Source organism: Saccopteryx bilineata, chromosome 1 (assembly GCF_036850765.1).
Source record: "Saccopteryx bilineata isolate mSacBil1 chromosome 1, mSacBil1_pri_phased_curated, whole genome shotgun sequence".
Lineage (NCBI taxonomy): Eukaryota > Metazoa > Chordata > Mammalia > Chiroptera > Emballonuridae > Saccopteryx > Saccopteryx bilineata.
The window spans coordinates 276625162-276637541 of NC_089490.1; the positions used below are offsets into that span (position 1 = coordinate 276625162).

Consider the following 12380-nt stretch of genomic DNA (forward strand, 5'->3'; position numbering starts at 1 on the left):
TTATTTAAGGAAAGTAAAAATATAAATTCATCAGTTAATGGCTCAAACTATTTGGTCATATATAGTGTTGATATTTGTTTCTAGATATTTTCTATCTGATGCACAGATTTTTTCCCTTACTTTATTTCAGAAAATGTATGTTAATTTTATTACCAAATGTGTGACTGTATTCAGCATTGTGCATCCAGCTAGCTTGGTCATGTCTGGTATTACTGTTTAGCTTCTGATTATGTGCAGTATCCAAATGAAAGGTTTTGTCCTTAAATTCTTTCTCTATGTCAACTACTTTCTTAAAACAGATTTCTATGAGTCAATCAGTGTGTAAGAGTATATAGTTTCATATAATTTTTGTTTGTTTTTGAACACCTGAAAGATATGTATTTATTCATGTATGTTTGTTAACATACTATGTTAGTGATCTGAACCACTTCCTTTTTATATTAGTATTTTCAACCGATTTTTTGAAAACTGTGTTCAAATACTATTTTTAATTCATAGAAAGAAGAAGAAAACATGACAATGATTTTATTTATATGTGAAGTCTAAAAAAAAAACAAAATAAATGAACAAACAGAACAAAAAGAGACAGAGACAGTACATTTTGACAGTTTCCAGATGAGAGGAGGTTGGGGGTGCTGAGTGAAAAAGGTGAAAGGATTAAGAAGTACAAATTGGGCCCTGGTCAGTTGGCTCAGGGCAGAGTGTTGGCCCAGTGTGTAAAAGTCCCGGGTTTGATTCCTGGTCAGGGCACAGAGGAGAAGTGACCATCTACTTTTCCAACCCTCCCACCTCCCTTTCTCTCCCCTTCTCTCTCTCTCTTCTTCTCCTGCAGCCATGGCTCAAATGATTCGAGCAAGTTGGCCCCAGGTGGTGAAGATGGCTCCATGATCTCGCCTCTGGTGCCAAAATAGCTCAGTTGCCAAGCAGTAGAGCAGCGGCAACAGATGGGCAGAGTATCACCCGGTAGTGAGCTTGCCAGGTAGATTCCAGTCTGGGGGCATGGGGGACTCTGTCTCTCTTCCTCCCAGCCTCCCTGCCTCTCACTTAATTTTAAAAAAAAAGGAAGAAGAAGTACAAATTGATAGTTACAGAATAATCATGGGGATGTAAAGTACAGCATAGGGAACATAGTCAATAATATTTTAATAACTATGGATGGTGTCAAATGGGTACTAGAACCCCCAGGGGATCACTTTGTAAGTTATATAAATGTCTAATCACTGGGTAGCACATCTGACACTAATATAATATTGTACATCAACTATAATTGAATAAAAAATATTTAGAAAGAAAAAAACATGACAATAAAAGTATTTTCAGTGTGTAAAAGAAGCAAAATCTCCTCATCCAGACCTTGAAGGGACTCTAAATAGGTCTGACATTCCATGATGTGTCACTTGCTATAAGCTCAGAAAAATGGTGCTTCTCTGTGAACCAAATCCTTCAGGATGTGACACCATGTAATTTCAGTAAAACATCAGAGAACACATTTTCTGATGTACTTAAATCCCTACTTCTTTAATTGGGATAACTTGAGTTTCAATTTAGTACAACAGTTGGTTTGTAATATCAAATTTTTCAAGAAGGACAGTGTATGAATAGGAATATTATATTTTCAGATTCCATCTAGTTATTTGGCATCATATATTTTTTAAAATATTCAATTTTGGAAGATTTACAATAAGGAAAGAAGAATGCAAGTCATTTTAAAAAAGTAGTTCCAGATGGTTAGAGGTTTGGTTTTATGATGTCTGCCCTTTTTATTTCTAGGCAATGGCTCAAGTCTGAAGACATTCAGAGAATCTCATTGCTTTTTTACAATAAAATACTAGAAAAGGAGGTAAGCTATGTTTTTCTTTAAAATCAATTATTTTTTGAAATTTTAGATTTTCAAATTTCTTCACGAAACTATACTCATGTTTTCTACTTGTGACATTCAAACTGCCTTTAACTATATCTGAACTCGTTCTACCTTTTCCTATGATTCTTCCATGTGCATATTGTTTTGCCATAGTTGTTACCACCAAGCTTCTAGCTAGTCATCATTCTCAGTACTCTTGGTGGTAAATGATGTCTGGAACATGTCTGAGATTAGAGTTAAAGAAAAGAACATGACCTAAACAAATTCTTCCTGATAGATTTACAGTGACTTTGCACAAATTATTTTAACTTTTTGACAAGAGGATGAGATTTACATTCAGCACATTTGGGAGAATTAGAAACCCCAAACTTTTTAAGTTTGTTGCATCTAAAGACCTTTGCATTATGACTCATAATATAAGAACTATTTGTAGCACATATAATAAGCAGACATTTTATTTTTGCATGTCAAGTTTAACATGGATTTGCTTAAATGAATTAAGTAATTACTATAGAAAGGACAACTGTTCTCTGTCAGCTTTATTTTATTTGCCTTTTGCTTTGTGTTGATCTAGAAGAGGAACAAGTTAGAGGTATTTTTTATAATCCAACCATATAATTACAGTCTTAGTTAGAACAAAAGCTACTATATTAAAATTTTGTTAAAATTCAGTTCACTGTTTTATGGATATTAAATTAATAAATGCAATATCAAAATTTCTTCCAAAATTCATCAGGGTTGGATTATGTAGTAATACCAAAACTTTCTTTATTATTAATGGTCAAGAGGGTCAATTATCTGTTTCTATGTCATCATATTGACTACAGGAGGTTTACCAAATTGGTATTTAATATAATTTATTACTATTATTTTGACTATTTTATCCTAGAATAACTTTAATATATACTAATGGTCACTTATTGTATAAATGGTAAAGTATTCCCTTCCTGATAGAAGTCCATCTCTTTTATCAATATTACAACTCATATCTCTGCACAAAGCCCAGAAGAAGGTAAAAGATGAGGGTATAATTGAATGCATAGAAAGGAATAACATTTCTAAAATTTTGCTAATATAGCTCCTTCATCAACATGTAAATTATCTTGGCTATTAAGTCACTAAATTCACACACACAAAAATTCTAGCAAATGGAGGGTGATTGTCATTTAAAAACACAGCTTTTGCTGACATTGACCATGTGTACATATTTGCAGAGGCCGACCTTAAGGTGAGTGTTAGAGAGTATGGAAATTTACAATAATTCCTTTTTGTCCACCTATTCCCAGCCTTCTCTTTAGCCCTGCAGGAGTGATACAAGGCAGCAAGGCATCGAGAAAGAGAAACAGCAGCTCACCACCCAGAGATCCAGCATCCGCACTAAAACCCCAGTGGCTGAACCCTAAGCAATACATACTGTAATTTCCCATAACTTGGGTACAGTCTGTGCAGATACAGCTAAGGCAGCCTGCCGATATTGTCAGGAGGTTTCAATAGTATTGCTAAGGAAACTTTATTTCCTTTCACTTTATTATAGAAGCAGTGTAGTCTCAGCTACAACATTGGCCATCTTTTCCTGCATAACTCTGGCAAGGGCAGTCCCAGGTGGGCAGGTACACTGGTCAGCTTATGGTCCTGGATGGGATAGAAAGCTGTGTGGCTACTGCTGATTGCACTGGACAGTGGAAAGATGTCCACCAGCCAGGCTCAGACAAGTGAACAGATGAATGCGGACCTAGGCAAAGCCCAATGGTCTTCTCTATCTTGTAAATCTATTCACTACCTCTGAGTAGCATATTACAATAAATAATAAAAGACTGAAACAAGTCAATGAAATGAGGAAATTGCTTTTCCTCAGTACTATTTAAAAATAAAATATTGTGTGAATAATTATTTGCTTTCTCTAAATAACTGTGGGCAACAGACCCACAAAGGAACCAGGGCACCCGGATGGTTCACTGGTCCAGTCATTCACTAACTTGTCTTTCTGGTCAAGTGCTGCCTCTTCTTGCTGGAAGTGATTCAATTACCTTGAAATGGGTTTTTGAACAGTTCGACTTACAAAAGTCGTGGTCTTTGGAAGTTACAGCTTATTTGAAGGGAGGAGGCAAGCAGTCATTGCCAGAGATGAAGAGCCATTGTCCTTAGCTCATTTGTGCCACAGCCTGCATTTTACAATTGTGATGCATGAATTGGTTAGAATTAGGCTGCTAGATGACTGCTTCAGCCCTCCTCTTACTGAACTGCCACTTACAGTTTCCTCTTCTCCCTTTAGTACCGAGCCACGGCACTGCCAGCATTCAAGTATTATGTGACCTGCGCTTGTCTCATATTCTTCTGCATCTTTATCGTGCAGATTCTCGTGTTACCAAAGTAAGTGCGTGTAGTGAGGCACTGGGATTCTCATGTGGCATACCTTCCCACTGGCCCAGTTAAACTGAGGGTGAGAGGTGTTAATTTCTAAGCAGAGGGGTATGGAACATGCCACAGTGGTGGTGGAAGGGGTGGAACTCAGGATCTGTGAAGTTGTGGCCCCCGTGTGTCATGTTTAGTCATAGAAGTATTGGATTTCCGAAGTGGACATGTTCATTACAGGGTTTAAAAAAAAAAACAAATGCAACCTCTGCCTTTGATTTCTGTTTTATTCCAATGCCTAGGCTAAGAAAAGTAGCCCAGTGAACTTTACCAAAAAGGGTAAAATTGTTAGACGTTGTTTCTAATATACAAGTAATATCATTGTGTAGTGAAAGGACAAAACCTGCTCTGGGCGCGTTACCCACCTGTTTGTTCTGATTTTACATTCTTCTCCACAAAGTCTGCTCTCTGCCAGCATCTCCAGCTGTTACAGCTCACTGTCCCTCTCGCCTCTCCCAGAACAGCCCTGGTACAGACAGGGAAAAAGTGGGTGAGCTGGGTTTCACACATGCACACGTTGGGGTGGACTCCTCCTAGTTCCACCTACTGGTGAAACTCCAGTCACTCTGTGATTCCTGGATTTTCTTTCTCTCTCATCTTAATGAGTGCAATGTAAGTCAACTGACTTTCTTCAATGTAACAAGTTTTTTCTCATTCTGCAGTCTAAAGCAAAAAAAATAAATAAGAGTCATGTTTTTTAATAATTGGGAATATAGAAATAACTTTTAAGGTAAATTTTCTTTCCCCTTATTATTATCTATTCTGTTGAAGGCCAAAGCAACCATTTTTAATCTATGGTAATTTAGAGTGTTTGCATTTAACTTGAGAAACAGCCAACATCTGTGGGAAACTTGAATTGCTAAGGCTAGGTTACATTTTGTTTCATGAGATGCAGAACAAACCAGAAATAAATGGTCTGTCTTTCTCCCGTTCTCCAAGGATATTCTTCTGGGCACTGAGGCAATTCAGTCTTTATAGAAATATAGAAGTCAAAATATTATTTATGTATGTACAATCCAAAGCTCTCAATCCCCTTTTAGGAAGGGATTCTCACTAGATTTACCTTTACCCTATAAATTTAATTAGCATTAGAATGTGTGGGTCAATTGAGCTCTTCTAAAATTTCAGTGAATTTTGCCAATGTCAACTTACCAGTTTTCCACATTTTTTTTCTTTTTTTTGCAAGAGAAACAGAGAGAGGGACAGATAAGAACAGACAGAAAGGAAGGGAGAAAGATAAGAAGTATCAGTACTTTGTTGCGGCCTATAAGTTGTTCATTGATTGCTTTCTCATATATGCCTTGATGGGGGGGGGGGGGACTCCAGGTGAGCCAGTGACCCCTTGCTCAAGCCAGCAACCTTGGGCTCAAGCCAGCAACCTTTGGCCTTAAGCTAGTGACCATGGGGTCATGTCTACGATCTCAGGCTCAAGCCAGCGACCCCATGCTCAAGCTAGTGAGCCCGTGTTCAAGCAGATGAGCCTGTGCTCAAGCCATCAACCTCAGGGTTTTGAACCTAGGTCCTCTGCATCCCAGATTGACACTCTATCCACTGCCTGGTCAGGCCATTTTTCACTTTTAAATAAATTAACAAATTAAGCTTCCTCTAAGTGCCAAGCCTGTGCCACGTGGTGCAGGAGAAAACCAAGTGTCCCAGTATGCACAAGGCTTATAGACTGAGCATTAAAAAGTTCATAGCCAATACAAGTACTACCAATAGAAATGAACCCTTAGTATTAAGTAAATAAATTTATTCGTTTTTCTACATCTTTCTATTGGGTGAGTAGTTTTATATTTTCTACATTATAATTAAGATAGTGTATCACCCACTGAAAGCAGTTGGGAGAAAGGAAAGTGAGTTGGCCAGCATCCCCTGGTGGGCGTGTCGGGTGGATCCCGGTCGGGCGCATGCGGGAGTCTGTCTGACTGCCTCCCCGTTTCCAACTTCAGAAAAATACAAAAAAAAAAAAATGAAGACAGACTTTCAGGGACCAAGAACATTTAACAACCTTATCCTTTAAAAAGAGTATCAAGGAGATGTCTGCTCTGTCTTTGCTTTTATTTTCTTGTCTCTTTTTTGTTGTGTTGTTTATTTATGAGGAACCACAAATATGTTATTTTTTATGGCAGTTTATTTTCTCAGTCATCACCAGTTATTGTTGTTTTTCTCGAGTAACATGTGAGATTTAGAGCGTGAACCTTGTGAAATCGATGCTAGTGCATTTCTCTCTTTGTGTTGGCAGAGTCTGGCAGGAGTCCCCATGAGAGCTCCAGGCTCTTCTCTCCCAGTGGAGCAGGAAGGGGTTCCCTTCTCTCAGCCACTGTGTGTGGCAACACCCACCAAGTATTGTCAGCTAGGGGTGCTCACCCACCCTTTAGTGTCGAGAAATTTTATTGAGGCTCAATCATGTACTGTCTGTGTGGCTGACTATTGGTCTCCACCCTCCTCCTGAGGTCGGGCTAACTTCTTTAGTCTCCAGTTCCTTCAGAGGTTGAGAATGGTGCTTCTTGTACCACCTTAATATTATATTATATTATATTATTATATTATATTATATTATATTATATTATATTATATTATATTATATTAATCTTTTTCCTTCATTTGTGTTTCATGTTTAAACCCTCACTTTTTTTCTTTTTTTAAAAAATTCTTGCTATGAAACACTTCAAACAGAGAACAGTACAGAGCATAATATGGTAAACATGTTTTACACAAAACCCATATGTGTTTCACAAATATTGTCTAGTGTCATATTTACTGCAGATTATGTTTCTGTGCTCTTGGGACCATTATTGTTTGGGTATCCTATAAATAGCATCTATTTTTATTTCTTTTTTGTTTATTCAACCTGATTCTTTCTCTATATTAATATGCTTTATTTTATTTGTATTTTGATATTTTATTGATATGTATGGCTCCACTTTACCCCCTCTTATTTCATTTACCTTACTTTTCTTTGGAGAGGAGTTCTCTTCCCTTTCTAACTTCTAAAGGATTGATGAAAATTTATTTCCCTTTACTAGTTAAAAGGAAATATATATATGGCAATCATTAAAGTACAAATATATATATATATATATATATATATATATATATACTGCTTACAAAAATTAGGAGATATTTCAAAATGAGTATGAAGCAATAAACTATCCCCTAATTTTTGTGAGCAGTAATATAATATAATATAATATAATATAATATAATATAATATAATATAATATATATTTTACATATTTTAATGATTGTCCTTAAAATTTTGTCTTAATTTAATAAATTAAGTTAATCATTATGTCTCTTATATAATTATCTCTTAGCATTTTAGTTCCAGATGGTAATTATATTCAATATTTATTTAGATTTACCCATATTGTTCACCCATTTTTTTGCTCATTAATGCTTTTTTTAAAAATTATTATCTTTTATTGATATATATAATTACTCATTTTCTTATTGAGAGTCTGTGAATAGCGACATCTCTCACTTTTTGTTTGTATTAAAATAACTTAATCTCCTTTATTTCACGATTGTTCTTGAATAATAGTTTAACTGTGTATAAAGCGCTAATTTAGTTCTTATTTTCTCTTAATATTATGATGACATTATTACTTTGTAGTTAAGCTTTTGCTGTTGCTATGAAATGTCTTCTGTCAATCTTTTTACATTCCTTGTTAGTCTATCTGTCTTATCTTTCTTCTCTAGGTGCATTTCTTTTTATTTCTTTTTTTTGCTAGATTTTCACATATTGTTTTTAGATATGTATTTGTTCTTACTTACCTAAGTGATATGTGATTTTATTTTCAATCTGAGGATTCATATCTTTGTTCTGTTCTTAACAATTCTCTGCCTTCATTGCCTTACATCTTGCTTCTCCTATCTTGACTCTAATCTCCCTCCTGGAACTCTTATTGGTTGTATACAGTGCTGTTCTGTCTTTGCTCCAGGTCTTCTAGTTTTTTCTCAAAGTTTCCATTTATTTATCTCTTTGTGTTACATTCTGGTGAATTACACATCCACATTGAGTTTGTAATTTCAATGATTACTTTTTTTTAATCTAAGAAGTTTATTTGGTTCTTTTTAAAATCTGAATTTTTTTATATTCTATATTTTGCCTATAGATTTCATTTTTTCTTTTTCATTATTAGCAGATTTTAGACATATTATATGAAATTAAAACTTGTTTCATTCTGTTTATATTTTATAAATACATGAGATCTACCATTTAGTCTGTTTATTGACTCTTTCATGATCGTATGTTATGTATAATTTTAACTGTGAGTTAATCAACACCAAGGGTTTTGATCCGTGGTAATCTCATGTGTTCTGAATTGTGAAGGCATCCGTCTGATACTGTTTTCAGTGTTTCTCTGCTAGTACCTATGGGGTTCACCAGTTTTGTTAAATTCTTAGGTTAAGGTCTGCACTAAATAGGTCATATGAATTTTATTTATCCCTTAGCATGGAGCATAATGAGCATATCAGTTTTTAGAGATTGCTCTTTTTATATTCATGGCCCTAGACAGATAATCAACTTCCTCAAAAATTACCATGCGGGTAGACAGAGTTTTTATATTTCTATGTCCTGGTGGGACAGCTCTTTATGACTCTTGATTTTATTCAAGGGCTCAATCCTAATTTCCCAGTAATAAAATATTTTGGAGTATGGTTTACCTTGTGTAAACATTGAATCTTATGGTATGGTCTATCTCAGCCTCTGATTTCTCTTGAGCCATTTAGCACCAACATTTTGCTTTTCAGTACTCACTGTGTATCTCGTGTTTTCTCGTACTAGCTTATGAATGCATCTCTTTAAAAGTAATAATTTTGTTATATTCTATGAAACATTTTTCTTAGAATAATGGTGCTTCTCACTTTGGCTGATGTACTCTCGTTTTATTAAAATTTGTTGAATTATGGTTTTGTTTTGGTTTTTTATTATCTGCATCGTCATGATTTTTGAAAAAATGGGAGGAATGATTAAATGAGTAAGAAATTGAATAAGTGCACAAATAACTAGTCATAGATGAATTTGTGACCTTGAGAGGACCAGTAAAAAAAAGAGTATTTTCTTGAAAGAGGGTCTTACCTCATCTTTATTTGGCCCATAGTTTTTACATCTGGCAGTAGTCTAGAATTTTAATAGGTGCAATTAAGTTATTAGTTGGCTCCTCTTTTTGGAGTTGTTCTCTCATTACTGTAGGCATGTTACTATAACTTTATCAGAAATATGAGCTACCTTCAAAGACCAAAACTGATTAAGCATATATATGTTTGCATTTTTTAATAGTTTTATTCATATTGTCTGCCAAACTAAGTAGAAAGATTATGTTATACTAGACATGGGCATTTCTTAAAATAAAGATAATTTTTTTCTAATAAAATTTAGTTAAATATTGTGTGTTTTATTAGAATAATAATACTTTACTTAAGAAAAATAATAATCAAATTATAATCTTAAATATCTTAGAACTCTTATTTCTACTTAGATTCTTTAATACTATTCATTCTATTATCTTTATAACACTCAACACTCATGAATTCCTTCCTTAATACTCATTTCAGAAGAGTTACTTTTATTTTGCTTTTATCTCCAAAAAAGAAAAAAAATAGGAGAAAGTTTAATGGTAGAATCATTTATGTCTACTGAAAGCTGACTTGGTTTCCTAACACAAATGATGGGGGGGGGGGGATGACAGGGAATAACTATTATGGAAACAGTTGACTTTGGTAAGCAACCAAATTGGTAGGTCCAAACATTGCATACCATGAAAGTAAGTTAATCCCTGTGTACCTTGATACAGTAGATTAGAATCTAAGGAAAAAGAAAAAGGAAGAAAAGAAGGAAAAGAAAAGACGCAAAGCCTCTTGTATTGACCACGTAGCTTGTATTGACATGAAGAATATACAACTTTAGATTTAGGTCATCTGAGAGTAAAGAAATGCTTCAGAGTTAGTGCTTTGAATTTAATTTAGCAGATTAGTTCCTTCCACATAGTCAAAGATCAGAGGCAAGGGATAACACTCTGTCCTCACATTCTTTGGCTCCCTCTAGCACAACACTCTTCTTTCCCTAGACTTTGCTCCTCATCTTCATTCTGTAAGATGGCTATATTCACATTCTAAGCAGTGGAATATAGAAGCAGATCCAGAAGCAGAGGAGAAAAGCATTTATAACTATCATCTCTTGGGTAAACCTCTCAGAAGCTACTTCAGGACACTACAGAGTGATAGAAAGTGGTGTTTTAAGTGAGGGTGATATGGGAAAGTCACACTGATTATGTAACGCTGAAGCAGAAGTCTGAATGAATTGAAATGAAAATAATGTGGTCATCTGGCAGAAGAATATTCTGTATGATGGGAGTCACAAGTGTGTTCAAGGACCAGCAAGGAGAGAGGGTGGCGGAAGGAGAGTGATCCAGGAGAGCATGCTGGAAGGTGGGATCAGAGGAGAAGTGTGAGGGGGAGGTCATGTCGGCCCTCAGAGGCTACTGGAAGAACTTGGGTTTAGTGCTGAGTGTGAGGGAAGCCCTGGAAGACTCTCAGATGGAGATATTATCTGGTTATATGTCAAAGTATTATTCTTGCTGCTCCAAAGGCGGGTGGGGTGGAAATAGGAAGACCAGGTAAGACTATGGTTTGTACCAGAGTAGTAGTAAAGGTGGTAAAAAGTGGTCAAATGCTGGATATATTATAAATGATGTACACAGTTCTTGCTAATGGGGTTATAAATAGAGAAAGTTAAGTTATGTGGAGTTTATTTTGGGGGGGAGAGTGGGGGTTGTCCTGGACAACTGGGAAAAACGGGAATACCTTTTACAGAGAGGAAGGATCCTGTAGTAGGAAAAGGTTGTAGAGTGGTGTGAAATCAAGGACTCAGTTCTGGACATCAAAGACCTATGTGTGCTCATAATATAATTCCTTTGCCCTTTACCACATCACAGGGCCCTCAGGTGGCCAGAACACCTCACAGCTACTAAATCCTAGTATCAGAAAAAGCTTCTGCAATCTGTAGTGGCAAAGAATATTTAAATGACTTTTTCCTTTTCACCTTTTGATTCTATTCCTTTTTACCAAATATCTTTTTCATTTTGAAGTTCTTCTACCTAGTACTTCAAGAGAGAGAGAGAGACAAAGGGAGGAATTTCTTTTCTTTATTTCATGCTTATGCTTAAAAGTTTTCTTTGCTCAGTTCTCAGCATCCTTGGTAAATGCCAGGAAGTGGATGTGCACAGAGCATTAATGGGGGCTCTGAGTCACTACCTGTGTGGAAGAGAAGTGGGGGCACAGTGGGAAAGGGCCCCGACAGTCATCACACTGAATAGGGTTTCAGGGAGAGACTTGGTTATTTACCCATTGAAATGGTGTATACCTAATAGAAATGTTAAGTTTTATTTGGGAAGGGGGTGGGTTGGTGGTGTCTCTGCTGGTTTTGTCTCAGCAAATGTGCTTCCCTATCCCTGTCAGACCATCTTTAAGCAAGAAAGTGACTGGAATAAAACAGAAAGGAGAGAGGACCTGGTCCTGAATCAGCCTTTTCCATTTACTGTAACAATACACTTGATTAAAGTGCTGTTGAAAATCATCACTAAAAAATGTGATTTTTTTCTTGCCTCATGACAGGGAGGAGTCAGCTTTGCTTTTCAGTAAGTACATAAATCAGTTATGCTTGTGTGTTAAAAAGAAACAGCTTTGCAACCAGAATATTAATTAAAACTGGTTATGTTACATAAACATCATGGTACGCTTAATGGGCCTGAACATGCTTTTGATAGAACAGACAGAATAAATGGTTATAATTAAGAGCTTTTGACCAACCCTTACTTTACCTCATGGTTTTTCTTGTTTCCTGAGGTGAGAGGTACATACACCTGAACCATAAATAGGGCCCATGTGACATAGACTAAAATACTGGACAACCTCCAGTTGAGCATGTCAGCAAGACTTTGAGCAACTCTGGGTCTGAATCTCAGATTGTGACACCATGTTGTAAATACAAGATCATATATCATCTACAAATAGATCTGTATATTTCTTTCCAGTCTGATGCCTTTATTTCAGTTCCCTGTCTAATTTCCCCAGCTAGCTCCTCTCATATAATGTTCCATAG

General features: G+C 35.9%; 1 protein-coding gene across 2 annotated transcripts in view; it reads left to right on the forward strand.

Moving 5' to 3' along the window:
• ADCY2 (adenylate cyclase 2) overlaps window positions 1-12380 on the forward strand; it is a 420264-nt gene that overhangs the window by 329197 nt on the left and 78687 nt on the right. For both annotated transcript variants that reach the window (XM_066243472.1, XM_066243482.1), the window contains exons 13-14: window positions 1771-1840; window positions 4134-4231. In XM_066243472.1, coding sequence (XP_066099569.1) covers window positions 1771-1840; window positions 4134-4231 — 168 coding nt within the window. The remainder of the gene's footprint in view (window positions 1-1770; window positions 1841-4133; window positions 4232-12380) is intronic.